The 25,340-nt window shown below is 44.5% G+C and overlaps 6 protein-coding genes across 6 annotated transcripts; 4 read left to right on the plus strand and 2 right to left on the minus strand.

Moving 5' to 3' along the window:
- Window positions 1–294: 294 nt before the first annotated feature.
- SERLADRAFT_473000 (uncharacterized protein) lies at window positions 295–2,028 on the plus strand (the record flags this gene model as incomplete). The annotated part of the gene is made up of 7 exons (XM_007320804.1): window positions 295–339; window positions 400–478; window positions 535–751; window positions 807–1,095; window positions 1,147–1,339; window positions 1,411–1,936; window positions 1,999–2,028. Coding segments are annotated over 6 exons (1,324 nt in total), but the record flags the coding sequence as incomplete, so codon positions are not given.
- Window positions 2,029–2,998: 970 nt separating this feature from the next.
- Window positions 2,999–4,779, plus strand: SERLADRAFT_395366 (uncharacterized protein; the record flags this gene model as incomplete). Its single annotated transcript, XM_007320805.1, is given in 9 exon segments — window positions 2,999–3,227; window positions 3,287–3,317; window positions 3,373–3,456; window positions 3,512–3,620; window positions 3,673–3,874; window positions 3,932–4,002; window positions 4,055–4,290; window positions 4,361–4,644; window positions 4,662–4,779. The coding sequence occupies 8 exon segments, from the start codon at window positions 3,040–3,042 to the stop codon at window positions 4,484–4,486; spliced, it is 1,047 nt and encodes a 348-aa protein (XP_007320867.1).
- A 719-nt stretch (window positions 4,780–5,498) lies between these two features.
- On the plus strand, window positions 5,499–7,503 carry SERLADRAFT_440355 (uncharacterized protein; the record flags this gene model as incomplete). The annotated part of the gene is made up of 16 exons (XM_007320806.1): window positions 5,499–5,699; window positions 5,748–5,785; window positions 5,849–5,901; window positions 5,958–6,068; window positions 6,128–6,141; window positions 6,198–6,242; window positions 6,295–6,378; window positions 6,427–6,494; window positions 6,546–6,577; window positions 6,631–6,743; window positions 6,803–6,880; window positions 6,933–7,006; window positions 7,055–7,117; window positions 7,196–7,239; window positions 7,294–7,342; window positions 7,398–7,503. 16 exons carry the CDS (start codon window positions 5,499–5,501, stop codon window positions 7,501–7,503), a joined length of 1,173 nt encoding a protein of 390 aa, XP_007320868.1.
- A 1,269-nt stretch (window positions 7,504–8,772) lies between these two features.
- Window positions 8,773–9,006, minus strand: SERLADRAFT_335519 (uncharacterized protein; the record flags this gene model as incomplete). Its single annotated transcript, XM_007320807.1, has 2 exons — window positions 8,773–8,864; window positions 8,925–9,006. Coding segments are annotated over 2 exons (174 nt in total), but the record flags the coding sequence as incomplete, so codon positions are not given.
- Window positions 9,007–11,029: 2,023 nt separating this feature from the next.
- On the plus strand, window positions 11,030–12,596 carry SERLADRAFT_409869 (uncharacterized protein; the record flags this gene model as incomplete). Its single annotated transcript, XM_007320808.1, has 6 exons — window positions 11,030–11,045; window positions 11,381–11,644; window positions 11,923–12,097; window positions 12,132–12,255; window positions 12,383–12,539; window positions 12,586–12,596. 6 exons carry the CDS (start codon window positions 11,030–11,032, stop codon window positions 12,594–12,596), a joined length of 747 nt encoding a protein of 248 aa, XP_007320870.1.
- A 7,174-nt stretch (window positions 12,597–19,770) lies between these two features.
- On the minus strand, window positions 19,771–20,073 carry SERLADRAFT_440358 (uncharacterized protein; the record flags this gene model as incomplete). The annotated part of the gene is made up of 2 exons (XM_007320809.1): window positions 19,771–19,860; window positions 19,915–20,073. The coding sequence occupies 2 exons, from the start codon at window positions 20,071–20,073 to the stop codon at window positions 19,771–19,773; spliced, it is 249 nt and encodes an 82-aa protein (XP_007320871.1).
- Window positions 20,074–25,340: the final 5,267 nt, after the last annotated feature.

Raw genomic sequence — 25,340 nt, forward strand, 5'->3', positions numbered from 1 at the left:
GCAAGCACTCCACCGAATAGTCTACACCAATTTTCTCAAAGACTTGGGCTATCACACTTATCACACCAGCCACACTCGATACTGAGCCAAATATTCTAGTCTCCCTACATTTTAGAATTACTACATTTTAAGCTCAGTTGTAGTTCCGCTCTGTACGCTAACTCATTGGAGAGGTCTATCGTTATGAAATCAGCTGTATCAATCGTGAGAGTTTTTACGCATCGGTCTACTTGTTTGGCAATCGGACATTGGTTGGCAATCTATCTAATTATATTTCCATTTTGTCGTTTCTTCGATGGATAGGGTATCAGAGACTTCAGACAAACTTTCATGTGGGATGTAAGTTCGCTCAAGCTGTCCTCTCGGACGATAACTTTTCTCACTTTCTTTCCTTTTCAGCTGCCGCAGACAATTTTCTAGATACACCTGCCCCACTTGCAATATTCCTTACTGTTCCTTGACATGCTTTCGTTCAGAGGTTAGTTGTGTTGATGTGTGCAGTAGGTTTTTGGACTGAGTGTGATACAATATTAGGTTCACTCTCAATGTTCTGAGACTTTTTATCGGAGAGAGATCGAGTCTGGAATTAAATCAGAGTCATCTAGGACGGCTGAAGAACGAGCCAAAATGATGGAATTACTCAGGCGTTTTGAAGAGCAGTCATCGAGAGATGATCTTGTTCCCATGCCTGATGAGACAGACGGCGATGAAGACACAGGTCTCGCTGAAAGATTACAAAATCTAGACATCAGTGCGTACAATAGATCTTCTTGTGGAGTGCCTGCTCAGTCCACTTCATATCCCAGTGTCGACTTCTTCCGATACTTTGTGGTCTTTTCTCAATAAGGAAGAGCGTAGCAACTTTATGAAAGTGTTAGCGGATCCTTCTGGTGACCTTGCTCAGAAGCTGCTAGCCAGTAAGGAGTTAAAGGAAGATAAACGGGAGCCTTGGTGGGAAGCAAATACGCTTGATCCGAATACGTTTACTTCAAGCGGGCGTTACGGTCATAAGCCAAAAGCAATTACCGTTCCCGCAAGCATGGCTGAACCCAACTTCCATGGCCCTCCGCTGAGGTACAATGTTTGCGCTATCCTGTAAGTACCATTCTTTGGGTTTGTGGCTGCATTCCTGAGGATAATGAACAGCATAGCGTATGCGTATGTGACTCGTCATCTATCTGCTTCGCCTTTGTCATCAGTTGACCCAGAAGATTCAAACTTCTGTGAAACTCGACGGATCATATCCAATCTCATCCCTTTCCTGGTAGACCCCAGAGCAAGGGTTCTTTATACCTCCCTAAGTGAAGTTGTCACTGCAGTTTGGTCCCGTTTTCAGGCAGTAAGTCTCCTCATTGTTGACTCGCATTATGGATGGATCTAATTCTTGTATCTGCAACCTGTTTCATAAAGGGGGAGATGAATTCAAAGTTCTTCTCCGTACTCCTGCGTGACGTCGCAAATATCGTACGACCTTGTAAAATAGCCACGTTGCCGTCAACGCCTCATATGAAAGACAATGGTGGCTCTACGTGTGCTAGGGATGTGCAAATAGACGGACACCCGAATCTTACATCTGTTCTGGCATTGTCAGATATAGCAGGCCTTTTTCAGGATTCTGACAAGTCTAAGCCAGCAGCGGAGGCAGTTTTTGGTGCCTTGGCGCCCCGACAAAACCACATCACTTTGAAGCTAACCTATTACGCCGCTCGACAATTGGCTACAGCCCCTGCCGTACTTCAGGAGCTTGCTGACGAGATTATCGCACGTTCAAAGGTCATCGATGATGAATATATCTTATCGGGCGTAGACGGTGCAAACCCTCGAATGGATTGCGCTAAATCAGTGCCAAAATCAGATGGAGCTGGACCGAGGGATCAGAAAACTAGAGCCAAAATAGAGGAAATGAGTTAATGGTTAATGTATGCTACCTGGCGCTGTGAGTTTCTACGCTTCAATATAACTTCTTGGTCTTGATTCAGGAATTTGCAATTTCAAGTCCCAACAAGAAAATGACATCACAGATGTGACAAGTTCCGCCGTAATGCAACAGTTTCATGTATTAGCTTTTTATGTGTGGTGAAACTTTAGATATCCCACTTCATCACACCGTGCCCTTCGTGACCATACAAATAACTAGTTACAACAGGGTACAACCTGGGTGACCTCCGGCTGCCAAAGGTTCGACGATCGATCGATCGATAGTGGCAATGGGATTCTCAACTTTTTCTTCTGACAGAAGCTGAATAGGAATCTCCTGAAATCGATACTTATCATGATGAATCACTTGAAGGCTCACCTGTGGTTCTCGAGGTGCCATTATGGACACATTGAGTAAACATGACGATAGGTATTCCAAATAAGTGGATGTGGTTTACAGGTTGCTTGGGAAAACGACATGTGATGCGTTTAGACCCCATTCTCGATTGATTCGGTTGCCACGATTGTGCCTTCTCCGGCCCTGTGGACTGATGGAATAGAAGGCGAGAGTGAGTTGGAGTCCCAAGTATTTTTGACTTCAATAACAGTTGGTTTCCCCGATGTGGTGGCGTCTTTCTTAGTTGTGCCAGGGTCTGGGACTGTAAAGGACGAACATAGTGTACAGGTTACTTGAGCAAGTAGAGTCTAGGCTGAGGTTCTTCCTTAAGTTGACTGTTTCAATGATGCCTGCATCTCTGCTCGGGACTAACGGAACAGTGGAACAGAGATATGACTAGCAAAGCGCAGTGGAGTTGCAGATATCTGGGATACCAAGGCACAATCTGCCAAACCCTTTCCCACATAGCGTTTTACCGTAAAGCTTTACCTCCAGTTGCAAGTTTCTCCTGTCATGCTAGACACGACTGGGGAGGTACTCTGATTCCCTGTCAAGTGCAGCACCTTGGACAAGCAAAGGTAAATACACATTTCGTAATCGATCTAGCGAGGACCTTCGCAGTCATCTTTTTACCTCGCGGCAATATGCTTTATATATGAGAGACACCCCAACACGGATACGCTCGCCCACCGTTGGAGGAAACGTCGCCTGTGTTCCCCTTCGTCATGTCATCCACTACAACTTCAAGTCCATCCCCAACGAACACCTGTGGGTCAGGGGGTGGCGCTGACACATACTCTGGATTGCGTATCGCTTCCGTATTCATCATCCTGGTCGGATCGATGTTTGGAGCTTTGTTTCCAGTACTCGCAAGGCGGTCAAGGTGGCTGCATGTTCCTCAAGGCATTTTTGAGTGCGTACTTTACGTGACTCCTATCCCCACATAAGAGGAATACTCATCCTCGCGTCCAGGTTCGCAAAATATTTTGGTTCTGGAGTTATCGTGAGTACATCGTAGTTTTCTCCAACTCATCTACTGATGATCGCTTACCATATAGATTGCGACTGCATTCATCCATCTTCTTGACCCCGCGTTGCAAGAACTCTCGTCGTCATGTCTTGGAGACGCTTGGAAACAATACGTGGGCCCCTCTTCGTATTCGGCGTTGCTGCATACACTCATATTAGTATCGATAGCCGTACGCGCTTGCACTTGCTATGCTCAGTTTATTCTCCATCTTTATTGTTGAGTTGATCGCCTTCCGGTGGGGATCCGCAAAGCTTGCCGCTCTTGGGATCAAACATGGTAATACAATCCCCTTCTCTCGAAGGTTTATCTTATGTACTTTGATTCTTAGATCCTCACGGCCATAACGTAGGATCCCATGCTGCTCACGGCCCAGAAAGTCAACATGTCAAAGGAGATTCTGGCGACGATCGTAATTCAGAAAAACTTCAGAGTGATGAAGAAGCGCTCAGACAGCAAAAGAGTCTTGACGATTCCGCAGTCGCTCAGGTTATAGGAATCTTCATCTTGGAGTTCGGTGTCCTACTTCACAGGTACTAGATCCGTTGCCGTGTTATTCGACCATATCTGACGTTGCTATCTGGGACTAGTGTTTTGATTGGTCTAACTCTTGCAGTTGATCCTGATTTCAAGATTCTCTTCGTCGTTATCATATTCCACCGTGAGTCTGACAGCTTCGAAGGAAACAGATATTCTGCTAACGTTCTGTGCAGAGATGTTCGAGGGTCTTGGTCTCGGCTCGCGGCTCGCTTTTATGAAGCTTCCAGAACGGTTGAATTATGTTCCCATCTGTGCAGCTCTTCTGTACGGTATCACGACTCCTATTGGAATTGCAGCGGGGCTCGGGGTTAAGACGACCTACAACCCAAACAGCACGACTGCTTCTATTGTCAGTGGTGTGCTAGATTCTCTCAGTGCCGGTATTCTTCTTTACACCGGCCTAGTTGAGGTAAATTTAATTGATGTATTATTCCATATCTACTGCAGCAGACTAACTCCCTCGCATAATTCTCTCACAGTTACTCGCTCACGAATTTCTTTTCAATAATGACATGATAAATGCATCAAACAGCAAACTTGCCTATGCGCTAGTTAGCATGTTGTGTGGAACTGGCATAATGGCCCTCCTTGGACGCTGGGCATAAGCACCAGTCATGCTTTCGATATAGATTTCATTTTGACTGTATTCGCGGTGACCTTGTTGTACGCTAGATCTTGTAGACTCTACTGCTGCATTTTTGGAATGACCTTGTACTAGTTACTGGGCTTATGTTTTCAATCAATTGGCCTGTCTTGTGTCCAAGCGAACTTAGTAACAATATGTTCGATAATCAAATATTCAAACTCGAGCTTTCAAAAATAACCTTTTGTTTAAGTAGTGTCATTTGGTATTCCTGGACCCAACGGTCCAGGTTTCCATTTCGATAATGAAATCAGTAATTGTCCCGGAGCTTTTAGTCATTGACTGTACATGATGACATAAACCCAAGCATGCACATGCCTTGAACTATCCAGTTCTTCTGAGCCTACTCAAATGCTCTACTGAAAAGTTGATTGTGGGTTGGGTCCAGGTCTGCCCTGGAGGGCCATGCTATCTTTAACCCCTAGCCAAATGTGATCGCTTGGTAGCAATGTTGACTTTAATGTGAAAAAAAAAAAAAAAAAAAAAACTGAGAAGAGACCACACAGTTCGCCCAATATTCAATAAATACCATCGCCCTCCAGGGCAGGCCTGGAGACCGTCACCTCACATGCCTTTTGTTTCAAGCAATTTTTATGTAGTACATTGTAGTATTACGTGAAAGCGTACAGTCAAACTAAAAGGTTCACTGAAAAAACCAGCATCAATGTCGAAATGGGAACCTACGGGTCCGGGAATAACTGACTCTTCAAGTTTCAAGCTTCAGAGCCCAACGTTCAACGTGGAACCGGATTTTCTCAGCGTTGATGTAGCGTATACACTATGACTAACTAAATACACCTAGTCTGAAAAGGGGATACCGTGACACCGTGACAACTATCAGCAAATGGCAGGTAGCTGGTGAGCCTAGATACAAGGCCCGTCTCAGCCCGTGGGTCCCGGGCCAAGACTCTCAGAGACTCGTGTACACATCGTGTATCAACTTTGACTTCGACGCTCACTGAGTATAATCTACCATGAAATCTGCTGTTCTACTGTTATCCCTGGGTTGCGTTATTGCTGCGAACCCTTTGTTAGCTCATAACAGCAATCAACAAGTGGTGCTAAATGGACAAGCTTATAAAGTCGAACACGATGGTTTCAGTCTGGATCTGAGCGAGAAGCGACTTGTTCAGATGGAAGGACAGGAGCCCGTTTGGATGACTGAGCTCGAGAAGGTTATTATATGTGTCTTCCTTGTTTCACGTGTTAACAGCTCATTTCAGATTGAGGCGAAAGCGCAAGGTCTCAAGTTCTTCGATATGTAAGTTTGCCATCACAAGTTTTGATTGCGGCTCTTTCCTAAACTGAAATCGTCTGCTTGTAGCACCGAAACACAGGATCTCGGTTCTTACGCTCATTTAAGGCTTCAAGCTACATGTAAGTGTATTACCACGTCACGCAACTCATTCTCATCAATTCGATACTTTGAGCAGCCGCATACCCGCCCATCAGTGCTGCAGAGCAGGTCACCAGAGTTATCAAGACGCTTTCAACCGAAGGACCGAGAAAGAATCTGGAGAAATTTTCCAGCTATCGCACAAGATGTATGTCATCCACGAGTCCTATCATTTCGCACATAATTGAGACGCTTTGCAAACTTTAGATTATCGCAGCGATGTAAGTTTTGGCTCTTGACATGTAGTATTGCACTGACTGAGTTATGTCGACTCCAGACCGGAAAACAAAGTCAGCAATGGCTCTTTTCCAAGATCAAGGAGGTGAAAGTTCTGTATCGACTTGTTCGTACTTCCTCTAACTTTCTATGCTAAGATTACCGTAGAATCTGCATCATCCTCCCTTCAAACTCTTATTACAATTGACGAATTCCCCCATTCTTGGGCTCAGAACACTATTGTAAGCTGTAACATTGTATAGTCACTCCGCTTCACACTTGGGATATAGATTGTCCGAATTAATGGGTCCTCTGCCGACGATGACCGACTTGTCATAATCGGAGCCCACCTAGATAGGTGAGTGTGACCATTACTGTGCTATTCGAAGATGACGTCAACGCCCTTCAGCACTAACATGTGGCCATTCTTGCCTGCACCGGGTACTTGTTTCATGTCAAGATTTAGTGTATATTTTGACATATTGCTTATATAGGTGCTGATGATGATGGTTCTGGAAGTGTGACCATCTTGGAGTCATACCGTGCGCTGCTTGCCGCGGACTTCCGTCCCGTTCGACCAATCGAGTTCCACTGGTATTCCGCTGAGGTTATTTTATCTCTTACCCCGCACTTACTCCGTCTCTTAATACCCCTATATCCATCCAGGAAGGAGGTCTTCTGGGTTCCCAACAAGTAGCAAAGGCCTACGAGGATCGTAATGTCGACGTTTATGCAATGAGCCAGGTATGTGTATCATGCGACGTTCAATTTTCTAGCTTGCTAACGCCTACCGCAGTTTGATATGACGGCATGGATCAAGAAAGGTACAAGGGAGGAACTCGGCGTCATCACCGACTATACCAATCCAGCGTATGTCGCCGCAGTAGAGTTGTCTTACCATTATTAATCATTATCTAGTCTGACTGAATTCAACAAGCAACTCGTGGAGAAATACCTAGACATTCCCTATGTTTTGACAAAGTGCGGTTACGCCTGTAGTGATCAGTGAGTAAAACGATATTTTCATTATCCTTATTTACAACTTAAACCTGGTACTAGTGCTCCCTGGGGCAAGGCAGGATACCCCAGCGTTTTCTCTATCGGTTAGGGCTCTATTCCTGTTTTTTCCTGAAGTGGGATGCTGACGTTACAAACAGAGGCTGCGTTTGAGAATTCCAACCACAAGAATATTCATAGTACGAATGAGTAAGTCCAACATGATCTTCAAGTGTGCTCGGACTGATGTTTATGTATTTCACAGTCGTATTGACATTTCAGATGAGTTTAGCTTTTCTCACATGCTTGAGTTCTCTAAATTGGGAGTGGCCTTTGCGATCGAACTTGCTGGCTGGACGAAGTCTGCTTAGAAATCGGGTCCCATTATCAATATGAATAGTATATTGCCTTTGAGCAACCTAGTTGGTCTAGATATAGAATAAATGTTATGTGCTACACTGCAGAAATTGGCTGGCAAGTGCTTCTAATTCACGTCAAACTACCTATAGCAAAGGCCCTGTGGGCAAAACCGTAGGTCGCGTGAGAATATATTATGTACAGTCATTCACCAGGTCGGGTAGAACCCTCAATCATTACGTAAGGGCCTTAAGGGGGACTTGTTTGTCGATACATTCTGGGCCAGTAAGAGTACCCTCTGGGCTGAGCCTTGCCGCCTTGTATATACATAGCATTTCTAAGTAAGGAACAGATTTCTGTCTCCTGTAAGAGCAATTGCAAACTGTTTCCCCACCTATATCAAAACCTCCCAGCGGCCTTCTCAATATGCTTGAGCTAATCCTCTCCATCAAGCAGGTTTTGCAGACCATATCTGAAACATCTTTCTGATTATCTATTCGCTCTCATAGCAGCCTAAGTGAGCATTGCAAGAGGTTCATCCTCTTACCACTTGCTCCTGTCTGCTTGTCAACCTTCTATCACTTGCTGCTGACCTCTCACCAACCTCATACCACCCTCCACCATACCTTCCTCCGCCAATCTCTTACTACCTGCTGCTGTCATATCCGTACCGGAAAATAGAACTCCGGTGTCTCCAAAGGAGATATTCTCTGAGTCTGACTCCTGAACCATCAGCATACTCAGGATTACATCCCTTGTGGTCTGCCGGTTGGCATAACTCTACGCCCCGTTTCCACATGGTACAGTGACCTCAAAAACCCTTTCCATGTTGACTCTGGGTGTCATGCATGAAGCATAACCATCAAATAACTTGAGAATTGCACTTAGCTTTGGTGGAGTTATAAATAGTACATACTCTTGGCTATAAATTTGCCCCATAGGTCATGCAATTTGGTTCACATGCTATAGAGATATAACTGATTTAAAACAGCAACACCATGGAAAGGGTTTTTTCACTTTTGAATTAAAAAGGGTATTTGGTTATTATCAGTACTTGGTATAGCCTTTTTTTCCCCTAAACACTGCCTGAATCTTTATAGGCATACTTTCAATTAATTTCTGACACTCCTCAACTGGTATCTTCTCCTACTCCACTCGAGTCCTTTCCCACAATTCATGAATCATATTGGGGGGGTTTTCATACCCTGCAAGCCTTCTCTTGAGATGTCCAGTAGGATTTAGGTCAGGAGACTATGAAGGCAAACCATAGTGTTGAATGCTTGTTCCTCTAGCCAGCCCTTGACCTTTTTGCAGGTATGCTTGGGGTCATTATCCTGCTGAAAGATACTTTTATAAGGATTGAGACTATAATACTCTAGGGTTTTCTGGAGCTTATTATTAAGAATTTGAAGGTGAAGGTCCCTATCCATCCTACCATCAACCTTGGTAGCAAATCCAACTGCTTTCCAAGTCATACAGCACCACATCATTAAGGAATATCCTCCAAACTCAAGGATTCCATCTACCAGCTTATTATCAAACCCCTAACCTGCTCTTTCCCATGTCCATTTGTGTCTATCTGGCCCTAGGTGATTGGTTTTAGTCTCAACATATCATATTACTCTTTTCCAGTCCTCCAGAGTCCAATCCTTGTGAGCATAGGCAAAATCCAAACAAGCTTTGTGATGCCTAGTAGAGAGAAGGGGGTGTTTGGACTTCACCACATCCTTTATACCAGATTTCTTCAAATGAAGGCAAACAGTATTGGATGAAAAGGGCTACTTGATGATGCTGGTAGGGCTTTGGTCACTTTAACAGCATTTTCAGCTTTTCCAGAGGTAATAAGACATTGGGCATGTCAAATATTGGTAGGGGAAAGCTTGGAAGGATGACCTTTAATAGCTTTAGGTAGGGTAGAATGCTCTTTGGAGCAAAGTTTGGATATAATAGAAGGGCTAACACCAGTCTGCTTGGCAATGGCTTCACCAGAGTAGCCAATCAAGCAATAAAAGGATAGAGCTTTCTTGAGTAAAAGAGAGGGATTTGACCATGATGGTGGTTGAGAATCAGAAGTGTGTGTGTGTTTTTTTAGGCTCATACATACCATTTCTATATATATCTTTGTTGTTAGTTTTGGTGATTCTGCACCTTTATGCTACCTATATATTTTCATCCCTTTCTCTATCTATTCCTCTATCATTCAGTATTAACTATGTTCTCTATTATTTTGCCTTTGTGGCTGCTTTGTTTACCTTTGTTTACAAAACTTCGGACAGTACTGCAGAGTCCAATGCTTCCTATTCTCTAGTTACTCACATCGGACTCTAGGTACTGTATACCTTCTGTACTCTCTAATAATCTAGTTACTCACATTGGACTAGTTCCAGTCCCTGATAGCTCTCAGCAAGTGGTTAGACACTTCCTTTAAGCTTTGTTCTGTACATACAGATGAGTACTGCAGTCATAAAAACCAGAGTTATTTCCTATTAATGTGTTTCTATCTCTTGCACTCAATACTTTTTGGCCTCAACTGATCAGATATTGCTTTGATCAAAGAACTGGTTCACCACCATAAAGCTCCTAAACACCTTAAAAACACTGTAGCAATTGCTGCTAGCCTCAAGACGTGCATGGCTAATGCTATCCGTGAAAAGATTATTGAAGACTTGCAGCAAGTAGATAAGCTTTTCTGAAAGAGTGCAGAGCAAAATGGCGTCAAAACATAGCAAGTTGTCATCCTGTATAATTTGAGGAATTCTCACCAAGCTGTTGCCCCAAATCTCTGGGGAACATATTTCCAGGAGAATGCTAAACAGGAGTGCAAGTGCCAAGTGCCCGAATCATCCAAAGTTGTTGTTAATTGCTCCACAAACCATATATTGTTATATTACCCTGCGTTCAAGGGGAAGTATCTGGAGCAGTACAATGAGGTCTTATCAATGTGGCTGCAAATTTGTGCCCTCACCAAAGGCAATAAAACTGTTGGTACTTGTAAGCGTATATTTACAAAGAGTGTGCAGAAAAGTACTGACTTAGTTAGTACTAGTCATTTTGCTAATATTGTATATATACTGATACAAAATTTTATACTCTAGCTGCAGTCCATTGAGACACTGTATGATTTTCAGTTTGTATTAGTTATGTGCGGTAATAATGTCAACCAAGACAAAAGGCTAAGATCATAATTTGAAAGCTGTGGGCTGAAGCTGTGAGTCTCACATGCTGTTACTGTAAGATCTGAAACTGATGGTGTCATAGTATTTAAAAAAATGTTGTTGTGCAAGCACAGATGAGGCCAGGCAATTGGTCATCTCAAAAGTCTTGTTTACTAAGTGTTAATTTTTCATTTCTGACTCACAGAATATATGCATTTTCACACAGAAAACATGTATTTTGAGGCTTGTTGGTAAATACTGGGTTACAGATGTAGTCCAGCCAGGCTCAAATCAGGCAAGCTCAAATCAGGCAGGCATAGTCTAGGCAAGCACAGTCCAGCCAAGCCAAGATTCCAATTCAGATATTGATAAAATCAGGACTTCCATGCGCAAACACCTGGGTGAGTAGCTATTACTACCACATATCAGTGTGCACAGCTAACCATCAGTAAACAAAACAAGGATTTGTTTTCAAGTCAGCAAGTTTATTTCCTTGGAAGTCACTTCTGAAGGAGCTTGCTGAGCAGAACATTGTCTGCCACAATTTGCTGGGGGTGTATCCCACCCTTGCAGCAAGGATGCAAAGAAGGGCATATCTATTCTTAAGCAAGATGAGAAGTGGATACTCAAAGATGGCCTTCATCTTCTGAAATTGGTAAAGTAAAAAGGTATAGCAGAATGTGAGCATATATTGTAATATATTTTACAAAGTATGTACTGATTATATATTATTTAGCTTTGGCAAATGGGATGCAGGTGGTTGTGATACAAGGTGTGCCTCCAATGGGCGACTCTGAACACCTTGCAGGCTTGCGAGTGAAGGTGAAGAACAGCATTGTGTCTGTCAACTATCGCGGCCTGGATCGGATGCCACCTGACTCTTCATCTTCAACTCCAACCAGGTCCATTTTCACCATCATCCAAGACCCCCACCCTTCCTTTGACCCAACTCCAAAGCTTGCTGCATTACAAAGGAAGGCTGTGACAAGCCAGTTTAATAGTGAGGAGTGCAACATGACAATAATATTGTTGTGCAGCCAAAGAAATTGACAAAAGCTAAAGTTGCAACTGGAAAACCCCTGGCAGTAAAGACAAAGCCAGACATAAAAGCAAGTGCCAACCTTGAAACATATCAGCAAAGTGTCCCCATGGTGCAGCCATTAGCAAATCTGAGTTAGATGAAGAGGAAATTGTGCCTATTTCTTCAAAATCTAAAGGAAAGAAAAAGGCAAGGATTACCCCACTGCCTGCCTACCTGCCTGCTTGCAAAAAGTTTAGTCCCAGGAGAAGGAGAAAGCAGAGCGGAGGAAAGTAGCGGAGGCAGTGGGAGCAGGGAAGATGCAGTCCAGGCATCCCTGCTCTGCCTGCATGTCCAGGGGGCTAGAGTGCCATTCTGGCAGCGGGGGATGACAGGCGTGCGCATGCACAAATTGCAGGGTGGCCAACCGCTGATGTGAGGAGGAGGGGAACACAGTTGCGGGTCCCAGCAAGGGGAAGAGGAGGGCTCCAGCGGAGTTGGAGGCATTGGAGGTTGTGGAGTGCCCAATAAAGAAGAAGAAGACAGTGGCACCCGCGGCGGAGAAGTCAGAAGAGGTTTGGCTGGCCCAGGTGGTGGGCCTGCTGGGGGTGTTGCTGGAGGAGCAGAGGGCTACCGAGGCAGCTCCTTGCTGACCTGGGGGAGGAGACGCTGTACCACCCAGTGTATCTGGTGTGGTTGGACTCTGATGAGGAGTTGGAGGTGAGAGAGAAGGAGCTCACGGAACTCAGGGAGTGCTTCAAGGAGACGAAGGACTTTGATGTGCATGGCAAGGATGACGAAGAGGAAAGGGAAAAAGAGGAGGAGGAAGAGGAAATAGAGATGGGAGCTCTGGAGGAACTGGAGTTGGAGGGGCAGGGTGAGTAGCCTCCCCCCTCCTGAGTCAATTACTGTATATAAAATAGCTGTACAATAGTTTCTTTTTTCTCTTTTTTTTTTTTTTTTGAATCAATTTTCTCCTGTTCCGGTCCCAGAAAGTCCACGCAAGTAAGTCCAAGTGAGTATGGAAAGGAGTGGGTGAGTAAGTTCGAGTAATTGCAAGTCCGAGTGCCAGTTGTAAGTCCCGGAGGACTATCCTCATAAGTAAGGGCCAGGCTTGTCGGGGTATATTGCGTAGAAGTCAGAGACTAATTTGGAGGCATTCCTAAGTTCCGTTGCCAGTATCCATGAGGTCTCATTGTCCGTACCTTTGTAGCCAGACCATCTGACTAGGTAGAGTAGTGAGCAGGGCTTTCTGCGGCGATTGACCTTGGAGTCAAGGATTTTGGAGATTTTGTATTCCGGCTCTCTGTTCACAAGGACAGGGGAGGCGGAGGCTGGTCACGGTTGGGAATGGAGTTTGGAGTTGCGGGTTTGAGCTGGGATATGTGGAAGGCAGGGTGTATGGCCTTCATACTCTTTGGGAATTTCAGTGTGAAGGACCTGGTACCTGCCTAAGCTATGATTGTATAGGGGCCCAGGCATTTCTCTGAGAGTTTCTTAGAGGGGCGCATGGAGCGGAAGTACTTGGCTAGGACATATACTTGTCCACCAACTTGGAAGTCTGGGGCTGGCATATGGCGGGTGTCTGCGGGTCCCTAATACTGCTTCTGCGCATGGGCAATCTTGTCTCGGAAAAATTGTTGAAGGTTGTCTAGGTCCATGGCGTATTCCCAGGCTCTAGCAGAAGTGAGGTTGTGTTTTGGATGCACGGAGATAATAGGGTGATAATCCTTGTTTGCAAAGAAGGGGGATACCCGGGTGACCAAATAGTAAAGCCTAATACAAACAGTTTCCATTTCACAATCCTCTAGATATGTGGACCCCTGACACCTGTCACATGTGACATTAGTGGGACTGTCCAATGGGACATCCTAGCATTCATGGGATATCTCAATGTATTTAGGCTTTTCCCACTGGGATTGGCCTGGGACATCCCTTGGATTTCAGGGCTATTAGCCACATAGCAATGCAGAAGATATTACAGCTAGTAGCCAGGGACTAGGGGGTGACTGAAGTGTTGATGCAGGTCAAACTGCTCACTTTATTGCCTCTACCATTGGTGTCTATGTCTCTACCATCTCTAGACTTTACTTCAAGGAGCATTCTGAGCTCCAAAAGTCTGTTGGAGGTTGTCCATCTAAGCTTTCTCCTGCCAATGTCCACCATGTCATGCATCTCATCTCCATTTGCAAGGCAGAAAATACTGTCCAGATCACCAAAGCTCTTACCAACATCATTAACCAACTTCTTTCCCCAAACACTGTCTTCCAGCACTTGAAAAAGACTGGCATGAAGGCTGTGGTCAAGCAGAAACTCTCTCTTCTCTCTGCCAAGCATTATAAGGCTAGGTTGGAATTTGCTCATGCTCACAAGGACTGGACTGTGGAGGATTGGAAGAAGGTTGTATAGTCTGATGAGACCAAAATCAGTTGCCTGGGGTCAGATAGATGCAAATAGGTGTGGCAAAAGCCAGGTGAGGGGCTCAGTGATAGATTGGTACAGGGAACTCTCAAGTTTAGAGGAGGTTCCATGATGATCTGGGGCTGTATGACTTGGGAGGGAGTTGTGTATGCTGCTAGAATTGATGGTAGGATGGATGGGGACCTTTATCTTCAGATTTTGAAGGATGAGCTGCTGAACACCCTGCAGTATTATGGTTTCAATCCTCCTCACATCATCTTTCAGCAAGACAATGGCCCCAAGCATACCTGCAAAAAAGTCAAGGAGTGGCTAGATGAGCGGGATTTTAGAAATATGGTGTGGCCTGCACAGTCACCTGACCTTAATCCTATTGAACATGGGTGGGGTTGTCTCAAGAGGAGGCTTGCAGAGTATGAACACCCTCCTAATGGGATGGAGGAGTTGTGGGGGAGGATTCAAGTGGAATGGGAAAAGATAGCAGTTGCAAAGTGTTGCAACTTAATTGAAAGCATGCCTAGGAGGATTCAGGCAGTGCTCAAGGCAAAAAAAGACTATATTAAGTACTGATATTCCCTAGATATCTCCTTTGATACCAAATGTGATAAAACTGTTGCAATGATATTGCTGTTTTGAAATAAACATATATCTTCACAGCCACTTGGCCAAATCATATGACCCAGGAACCATTTTGTAGCCAAGACCAAGTACTTTTGTCAACCCCACAAAAGCTAAGCAAAATTCCTACGCCTGTTGATGGTGCACTTTGCACATGGCATTTAGGCCAAACATTGCAACAGTTTTTGGAGTCACTGTATATTCTCGTCAGATAAGCTCCAGGGTTTTGTTCTGACCAAAATAGCTGGAGAGAGGGTGATCATGTCATGTTTATCCCAGAGTACTTGGAGTTGGAGGTCATTGACATCTGGGATGTAGAGGCGGTTGTCCTGCCAGAGGAAACCATTGAGGTTGGTGGACCAACAGGGGTCATTCTGAGGAGGGTTGGTGAGGAGTGCGGCAGAAACCGGATTGATGACCAGGGAGGTGAGTATGTCCTGGTGGATCACTTCGGAGTCCATAATGGAGATGGCTTGCAGTACTAACCAGGTTTGGTTAGGGACAAAGCCATAAGGATGAAACCAGTTGCTTAAAGGTGAAGACCAGTCAGAAGTTCTGCAGGTTGACCCTTGCGTAGTTGCTGTCTCCCTCTTTGGGGTAGATGTCCTGGTTGGAGGTGGATGATCATGTTGAACTGCAAGACAAACTCCGACCAGCGGGCTTGCTGCTGGGTCAGGACTTTTGTGGTGGAAAAGTATTCCAGGTTCTTGTGGTCAGTAACAACATTGACCAGAGAAGCGGAACCTTTGAGGTAGTGTCGCCACATTTTGAAAGCTTCAAAAATTGCAAGTAGTCCTTGATCATGAGTGTCGTAGTTGAGCTCCGGAGCAGTAAGAGTACGGGAGTGGAAAGCCACTGGGTGGAGTTCTCCATCCAGAGTCAAGATGGAAAGGATGGCAGCAATAGTGTAGTCCAAAGCATTGGTCTCCACAATTAGTTGAGCGTCCGGGAGCCAGTGCAAGAGGACCAGAGCAATCATGAAGGCTTTTTTCAGCACTTTAAAGGAATCACAACAACTGTTGGAAAAGTTCTAAGGGGTGTCTTTTTAAGTAAGGCAGGTGAGCAGAACAACGATACTGGAGTAGTTGTTGATGAAACAACGGTAGAAGTTGGCAAACCCCATGTAACAACCAAGAGTTATTTACTCTGGCACACACAGGAACACACTATAAAGAAGATGATGGGGAGTGGTTACCCCTTAGGCTGCAGTGAGTTAGTTGTGCTAGACAACAGGAGGACTCGCTGAGTCCTTCCCCATGTATTGTTCTTGTATATATACTAAAATACATGAGGTACTGTACAGTTGTAAATAAAGTTCAAAGTCCAATGTCTAGCATGTGACCATGAAAAGTCGAAAATGTAATGTAAAGTAAATGGTCACATGACTGGTCATGTGACTTGGAAAATAAAAGTAGAAGTACAAAAGTAAAGCATAAGTAGGTGCTGGTATGTTAATTGTAACAGTCCACAGTTTCAAAAGTAACAGAGGAGGCCCGGAGCTAGAACAATTGCATAGTAAACTGGGTGGATCCTTTGAGTTTGCAGGCCCGTTGAAAGGTGACTGCATTTATAAGGGAGACATTAGAGATTGGAGGGTCAGAGGTTGGAGTTGACATTGATTTGACATTCAAGGTCTCTGGAGAGCAGAAGAAGATATTATTCAGTACCCAGTTGATTAACACATTGTAGCGGTGTCATGCACCAAAGTTGATTGGTAGCATGGACAGGTGTCAATAACGAAGCGAATATTCAAAAAGACTCACCTTTGCGCCACACAGGCATAGTGCCACATGGAATAGTAATTAATATTGCCTTTTTCGAACTTGTGGCTAATCAGCACCACCTCTATTAGGCAATCCAGTTACGCTCACCTTTGCTTTTACATTCAGTACTTTCCGCATTTCGGCATTTCGGCAAATTTTTGCGTCGCCACTGGCTACACATTGTATTGCGCCCTGGCTTTTGTCATTTCCTTCACTTCCCTTCCTTTGCCTAGCCCCACCATGGGTCCCTTACTCTCGTTTGTATTCTCACCCAATGGTCGTTTCTGGATCCCCATTTTAGTTCACCTCCTCGTCACCTCCAGCCTCCTCCTCCTCATCTTCTTTGCTCCCCCACCATTTCTGATATCACCACTTCCTATTCCCTTCCATCGCCAATCCATTGACTACCATGTGCCACTGCTGATATCAGCAAAGCCCTGGCGACCAGTTCAAATAGGGCAACAGGTACATCTTTATGATGTCGATCTACCATCATATACTATCAAAACATTGGTCGCTCGTCTTGCCTGGTTGGAGTGTGGGTGGGTAGTTTTTGAGCTGGAGAAGGTTCATCCCCTTGCGTTGCCCATGTTTATTGCTGTCCCATTCACTTGGGTACACTTATCTTTTGTCCATCGTCTTCGCTACAGCTACACCTACCACACGCTGCCTGGGACTCACTTGTTCCAAATTGGGACTACTCCTCTCCCTCCCTCGTTTGACCAGGTGGTCCAATACAACCAGTCCATTGGTAAGGCCATGGAACTGTCGGATTTGGACTAGGTGGTGGACTAGTGGCTCCAGTTTCTTTTTTTTCAGCAGAACATTCATTTACAGTGCAATTATTTTTGAATTTTGAATCATTTTTATGGACACATATTTTTAGAATGCCTGATGACAATAAAGGAATTGTGTTGATACTAATAGTGTTTTGCCTTGCCCTTTTTTTACTGTATCTTCCCATGACATCATGATTTTCCTGCTCTCTTTTTGCTATTGGACTTTACTTTATGGCTGTACAAACCTGTGACATTACTCACAGCATTCATTGTTCTATCCCTTTTTTTTCCTTTTTTTGACAATCTTATCCTGTACTACCTATGCAGGATTTGTCAGTGTACATTCCTTCATGTTCTTTCTCATTCTTTTTGCACAGCTATACTGTGCATAGCCTACTTTTCTTTCACTATATAAACCCCTGTATTTTACCTTGTAAAAAAATTTAAAAAAACAAGAACTCGAATCCGGACTTCTTCTCTAATCTCAAGTTCACTACTCACTACTACTTGTGATCCAGTGTGGTCACAACACTTCCCACTGCTACCACTGTTAACTGCTGTCACCGTCACTTGTCACTTTTTGAAAGTGATTGTTATCCCTTTCGATTAGAGTCCTTCTGAGCACTACAGTCTGTGCGTCAGGAGCCTGCTATCACTGGGAACTTTGTCACCTCGTCACATTGTCATTCTCAAACCTACCTTGTGCTACAATTAGCAAGGTAGTACTCGTCTATACTCGCCACAAAGCACCTATCTTTCTATATTCCAACTATCCCTCCTCCTCAAAACCCACACCCATACATCTCTGGGTTTTACTTTGAAGGATTGTTATACGTACCACCCCACGAACAACCAGACCACTCCACTGTTCTAGGAGGCAAAGCCCATAAACAAGTTCTGTGGAATCTGGGAGGATTGTGTGTTAGTTTGTTTTGTGTGTGTTTTTTTCTAACAACAGTTCTCATCATCGACAGCGGCACTTTCTATTTTGTTCAAACTCCACCCTCTCGCGCTGCGCTGCCTTTCTTCTTATTTTAGCCATAAGTCTCTCATGAAGTGGAGCTGGTCACACAGGCTGTGCCCTCTGACATCATCAGCCACTGCTTTCATCAACTGTACAGTATATAAGTACAAACACACTGTAGTAGTATATAAACCTCAATAGATCCAGGAAACTCCTCAGCGAGTCCTCCTGTTGTTTACCCACAACTAACTTGGTCCTATCTTAAGGGGTAACCACTCCCCCTTATCACTCTTTTGCTTGTCTGAGTTGTGCGCCAGAGTAACTAGCTCTTGGTTGTTACAGACACAGGCTGTGCCCTATGACATCATCAGCCACTATTTTTATCAACTGTATAGTACATAAGTACAAACACTTTGTATTAGTATATAAACTCTAATAGATCCAGGAGACTCCTCAGCGAGTTCTCCTGTTGTTTACCCACAACTAACTTGGTCCTACCACTAAGGGGTTTATCCACTCCTACTCCCTCACAATTGCTTGTCTGAATTGTGTGCCAGAGTATCAAAACCTTGGTTGTAACATATAAGGTCAAACAGTTGTTGACTACAGGAAAGGCACCATTCAAAGTTACAAGGTTATATCTCCACAAGAAAGTGAAAAGATGAAGTGGAGTTTGAAATGAAAGAAAAGTGCTGCAGGTGTCTGAAAATGAATAAAGATGGTTCAAGAGGAGAAAGAAAGTTGAAAGTCCAAAAATTGTGTATCATAACACTACCCCCATCCTAAGGTTTGACTTCTAGGCGAGACCAAATTCGGAGGTAGCAGTTAAGTTTTTGGACATAAGTTGAAAAAGGGAATTAAAAATATTTGAATCCATTTTTCTAAGTTTCCTACACTTGGGGAAAAATCCCATGTTTTATATTGAAACATTTGAAAAGCACTTGAAAAACAAAGACTTTGTTCCTTACCATGTTTCTTTACATGACATTGGAGTTATTTTGCCTACCATTTTTTCAATCTTTTCTTATAAAATATTAGGGAAAATATCCAAAATTTATTGTTACAAAACATTTTTCCACTCAGTGTAGATGCAATACTAATTACCAATGTTTTGCAAGAATATATCTTGTATATTTCCCCAATATTTCTTAAGAAAGCATTGAAAAAACATTGAACAAAAAATGTCCAATGTTATTTCTAGAAACATGCTAAGAAACAAAGTCTCTATATTTCAAGTGTTTTTCAAATGCTTTATTATACAACATAGGACCTTGCCCCCAATGCTAGGAGCCAAGGGATTCTTAGAATAAAATTCACAAGCAGCATCACGGGAATTGTCTAGATGGGCTTCTGGTTCTCACGTTCTGTCCTCATCTCCATAGCCTTTCCAGAGGACTAGGAATTCTAGTTTTCCATGTTTTAAGTGTGCATCCACCACTGGTTTGACTTTGAAATCTTCTTCACCTTCCTGGGTGACTACAACCAGTCTGGGCCAGTCTATACGCTGTCCTGGAAGTGGCCCTTTATAGGGTTTTACACAGCTAATGTTGACCGTGGGTACTACCCTCATTCATTTTGGAGTTCCAGCTCTACTGCATTTGGCTTGACTTCCTTAATCCGATAAGGGCCAATCCACTTTTTGGTCAGTTTTCTAGACTGCCAATATTTCAATTTTAAGTGGTCAATATCTAAGCAGACCAAGTTGCCAACCTTATAGTCAGGTGTTTTAGAGTGCCTATGCTCTGCCCTGTCTTTTGTCTGCTCTGCAGTCCTGAATAGTGCCTTGTGCATTTCATCTAAGACAGGCTTCATGTCATTGGCCATAATCCCAGCAGCCTCATTCTTGCTTTTACCAGGTTCTACACCCATTCTTGGCTGCACTGCTTTCTTTTATTTTTAGCTACAACTCTCTCGTGTATTGGAGCTGGTCACAAGTGCTGCTGTTACAATTGACATACCAGCACCTACTTTATGCTTCACTTTTCTGTACTTTTACTCTTCATTTTCCAAGTCACATGACCAATCATATGATGCATCACCTGACCAGTGTCTAGACTCAACATGTGACTGGTCACATGCTGGACATCGGACTTTAAACTTTATTTATCTACTGTATAGTACCTCATGTATTGTAGTATATATACTGGAGCAATACATGGGGAAGGACTCAGTGAGTCCTCTCCTAGTGTATACCAACATTAGTGAAGACAACCTCCCTCCTTTGATAGGTTGTACACTTCCTTTCCTACTATTGAGTTGTAGTTGGTTGTGCTCCAGTGCCCCAAGATAGAATTTTGTTGGTGTTGTCACAGCCCTCGGGACAGACCCCATACTTGGCCATAGCATAGGAATTGGAGCAACCTTGGAGAATCTGCTCCAGGGCCTTCCTTTTGACATAGTAAAGGTCCATGGACGCTGGTCAAGCAATGCCTTCTGACAAATTATGACATTTGTTTATAGTATGAGAAAACATGCATTGGCCAGGGCTTAAACCTGGGACTCCAGCTTTCATGGTCTGGTGCTTTACCAACTAAGCTACCAAGGCGTACTTGGAAAGCATACTGATTGGTTGCATGCCCAGAAGGTCCAGAATCACTGTACACGGGTGCGGATCCCATTGTGTTGTGATACCTTCACCCTCTACCTTTGCAAACACTCTCAAATTCTAGCCCCCTTATATCCAAGCAGCTCCAGTGGTCCATAACCACTTTGTTCGCTTAACCATGCCTCCTGTCCATTAAGAAACCATCTCAGTAAGCACCTCCTCCTAACCTTTGGGCCCCAATCTTTGCTCTTCTGCGTCGTCGTCACTCCTAGTTCCTGGTTCACATCACTCATTTTCTTGGCTCTTAGGTTCAGTTCTGCTTGTGTCAGGGCTGGAAAGCTCCTGGCTTTGACCCACACTCTGTTGCTCATGCTCTCTCACTCCTTCCATTCTTACTACACTGCTTCACATCCTTTGCTTACTATTCCACTGTACTTACTGTTTGTTTACAACTGCTAAAAGTGTAGTCTCAAGTTTATGGGTAAAACACAAAAATAATTAGTATATTGTGTAATCTGTTGCTGTATGTTTCTCCATTTACTTCAACAGCCAATAGCGCCATTTTTTTGAACCTCTGAAGTGATCTACCCATTTCAAATTCAGTTCCATATCCGAGGGTGCCCATTCCATGAGAACAGCTGGAATTCGCGGGGAGGAGCCCCGGAACGAAGCTTCAGCGACTGATGTTGTCCACGAGCTTTCCGTTAAACCAACACAATGCTGGCTCTAATATATTCAAGAAGTGAGGCAGCAACAAGTATAAATTAGATTACACGTCTCCTTTGAGACTGGTGTGACTTTGGTAAACCCAAAATGTAGAGGGAACAGAATGGATGAGATAACGAGAACATGAACGAAGGAATAACAAAAGAATGGTGAAATCAATAGCAGCCAAAAAATGGTATATGTACTGTTAGATCAACGAGGCGGCTCCTGTCTGCTGATATTGCTTTGAGGCCTCCTGCCCCCCAGAACCGAAATTTGGAGAAAAATCGCCGCTCACGAGTCCAGATCCGCTCATCGTATTGCCAGTCATACCGTTTTCGCTCGCACCAAAGGCCCCAAAGTGTGGCATGGAGGTAGAAGGAAAAGATGGTGACCCGAAACTACCTGTGGAAGCAGGGAACATAGATGCTCGAAAAGGATTTACAGGGCCTAATGTCCCAGTAGCCTGGGGGCGAAGGCCAACGCCAATACCAGAAGGGAAAGTTGATTGGCCAGCTCCCGTGGCTTGGGCATTGAACGCTCCCGCAGCAGTGGATTGCGGCTGCAATGAAGAGAAATTACTTCCAAATGCATTTGCTGCAGGAGTACCAGCAGTAGTAGTTGATGAAGAAGGATTACTTCCTGTCATAGCAGGAGTCGTAGATCCGGACTGTGGAATTGGAGGAAGTGACTCCAACAAGGAAGCACCGAAAGAAGATGATGGTTTGAATGGTTTGAGCCCACCAAAACCCGTGATCTGCGGTTTCAAAGTTGGAGCAGCAGCTGAGATGGAAGGAGCTGACGATGTCACCGTTGCGCCGGTAGGTTGTGCAGATAGCGAAGACGAGAACAAGGAATCTGAAAACGCCGAACTTGTCGTCGTAGATGTCGCCTGGGCATTTAACGGTGAAGACCCAAAGCCACTCGCTGCAAAAGGTGTAGCCGAGTTACTGCTAGGTTTGTTACCGAGCGTAAAGGATGAAGCAACATTGGAAATCGTTGACTGTGCTCCAACACCTCGTTTGTCGAAGCCACCAAACGTCCCGGTCTGCTGTGGCTGTTGAGGCTGAGACTGAGGAATACTCGTGCCAACATTCACTCCATTGCCTCCGATACCCATAGCCAATTCCATCAGTGTAGGCGGTTTAGGAACGGGTGGAAGAGGAGCCACAGGAGCACCAAACGGATTTCTAGATCCCGTTTGGTGCGTTTTAACAGGCTGCATAGGTGGCGGGGAAGACGCAAATGACCTAAGAGGCGTCGAAGCCGGGCGAGCGGGTAGATCACTCGAAGTTCGTATTGCATCGGGTTGAGCAAATTGAATGTTCAACGAAGGAGTAGGATATAACTCTGATGTTTTTGAGAAAGATTGTTGGGAGGAAGACTGTGATTGCGATTGCACAGAATTCAAGAACTGAGAGCGTGAAGGTCCCATCTGCACGGATTGCGTCTGGTCAAATGGCTGGGATTGCAACGCATTTGAAAGACTGGGTGCACCCGCTAGATTGAAAGGTGGGATACCTGTAGTCTGGGGTAACATGATACTTTGACGGAAAGGATTCACACCCGTAGCTTGTGGCTGTAGAAAGGCAGGCGACTGGACCGGCGGTAATCCAGTGACCTGCGACTGTAAGAAAGAAGAAAACGGACGATGCTGCGACTGTTGTATCGATTGCTGAGGACCTTGAAATCCAAAAGAATCTGAATGATTTTGGAAAGGTTGTTGCATTACTGGAAAACCCGTAGCCTGCGGGTGCATTTGATTCTGCATACCAAATGGCTGAGTTCCAAGAGCTCCAGTAAATTGGCGCTGAACGAAAGGATTGTGAGCTGCTTGCTGCTGAAAATTATTCGTGGTGGGGCTGAACTTGATATAAGCCAAAGGAACCAAGAAATGATGCTGAAATAACCATACCTTCCCGTCTGAGGGTTGAATATAGTCGGCTGTTCTTCTATGGCGCTGAAGAAGTCTACGATAGCCTGGCTCGATTCTGCCTTATTAATGCTAGAACCAGCAAGAGGTGAAGAAAACGTCGAGGATGATATGTCAAGTGGTGGGGCAGAGGATGTCGCCACTTTAGATGCTTCTAAGTTTTTGATGAGCATGGTGAAACATTTTAACAGCGAATGAGACCCTACCTTTGCTATCCGTAGGTGCTGAGGATGGGACTTTTTTTACCGGTGCCTTACCATTCTTATCAGCTGCAGCTTTGTTCGCCTTATACTCAATTCTATTTTGCTCGAAGTTTGGGTCGTTGAGATACTCTTCTAAGGCACCAGCCAGAGATACGGGAGCCTATCGACGACATCTATGTTAATACCCGGTGAGGTTTATACGTCCATGGAGGCCAACTTACGTGCTTCAAATTGGGTATCGGTACATTAAGAAGATTCTGCAGCTTTTTGGCTACCCCCAGATACTCTACAACACGTTCAGCCTGCTTGCAAAAATGACGATAAATGGCTAGTGCTTGTTCGGCATCAACGTGTGACATTTCAAAATAATGTTCTACAGAATGATCAGCGATGGTTGATCTGGTGTGAGAGTACCGTACCTAAAACATTGATCACTCCTTCATTACCGGCTTGGAACAAAATTAGCAGATCCTTCACAAGCATTCGAAGTGCGGTAATGGTGAGTTCGTCTTCAAGGTCATCAAGATAGAACTAAAAGTAATCTCAGCTGACAACGCAAAGGCGTGCAGAGATGGCAAATTGCTAAATACCCTGCATTCGACCACAGCATCGATCATTTTTTGCACTACTTTAGTTTCCCGAAGCAAGCCCTTTTCTACCGTCATCACTCGAAGCTTTCTTCCCATTATCGTCTTACTTCTCTGAGGGACAGTGGTCCCTTTCGACTTGGGCGCACTTTTGCTCCGCGAAGAAGCCGCTTCTTCGTCTAGAGAGTTCTGTAAACGAATGTCACGATTGGATTCCGCCTGAACACGAATGGCATCGTGCTGGAGGTCGCGGTAGGCACGGATTCGAGAGTCAAGATACATAGCATAGAGTTGTAGATTTTGCGGAGCATTATAACCTGAATGCGAGGACAGGTATGAAAGACAGTAACGCGTCCTATGACAACATATAACGAACCTTCCCAGGTTCCTGAAGAGACATTGTGCAAACGCAATACTTCTGAAGAAGATAGGTGTGATAGGACATTGTCGGTTGCGCCATTCCGAATCATTGTATGTAGGACGATCAGTGCCTTGAACACAATCTAGCACGAAGTGTCAAGGTTATGAGAACGGCGATGTTAAAGACTTCATATATGTGATGCGCACTATCGCGTTGGGTTCCCGGAACCGAGGAACTAAGGCTCTACAAACATCGTGTACAGCGCCATCTTCCGACCAAGTCGCAGCAATGATAGGGTCCAGATACTAATAGGAAAGGGGGCTTCAAGAAGAGACAAGCATAACATGTTGGTGCACTTACTTTGGCTTTTGGAGGAGCAGCCTTTGGTTTGCAAGCAAGCTTAACAACTTTGTCGTAGCTAGACATGCTTTTACCAAGGACTCGACAGCGATATGGTGCCAGGTGACACCGCCAAATCGTAAATGGAATTTGTAGTTGAAACTCAGTTTACCTGTCCGCCTCTGTGTAAGGCACTTAGCAGAGGCTGAAAATATTTTATATTTATTTACTGAGCTTAGCTGGCTGCCGCATTAGACGTCTTTTGACACAGAACACATTTGTAGGACTTCCTCACCGACGACCACACCCTCAGGCCTCAGGAAGCGTATTGAGTATTCTTACTATACTTCCTTTTAACCCCAGATTCTCAGGTAAATCAACTCGGCAGGGCAGAATCATACATTTCACGTGGCCACTACAGAGGTACTTTGGTCCCGTTCACATTCAAGCCGTGGATGTGAAA

This window comes from Serpula lacrymans, assembly GCF_000218685.1.
Source record: "Serpula lacrymans var. lacrymans S7.9 unplaced genomic scaffold SERLAscaffold_10, whole genome shotgun sequence".
NCBI lineage: Eukaryota > Fungi > Basidiomycota > Agaricomycetes > Boletales > Serpulaceae > Serpula > Serpula lacrymans.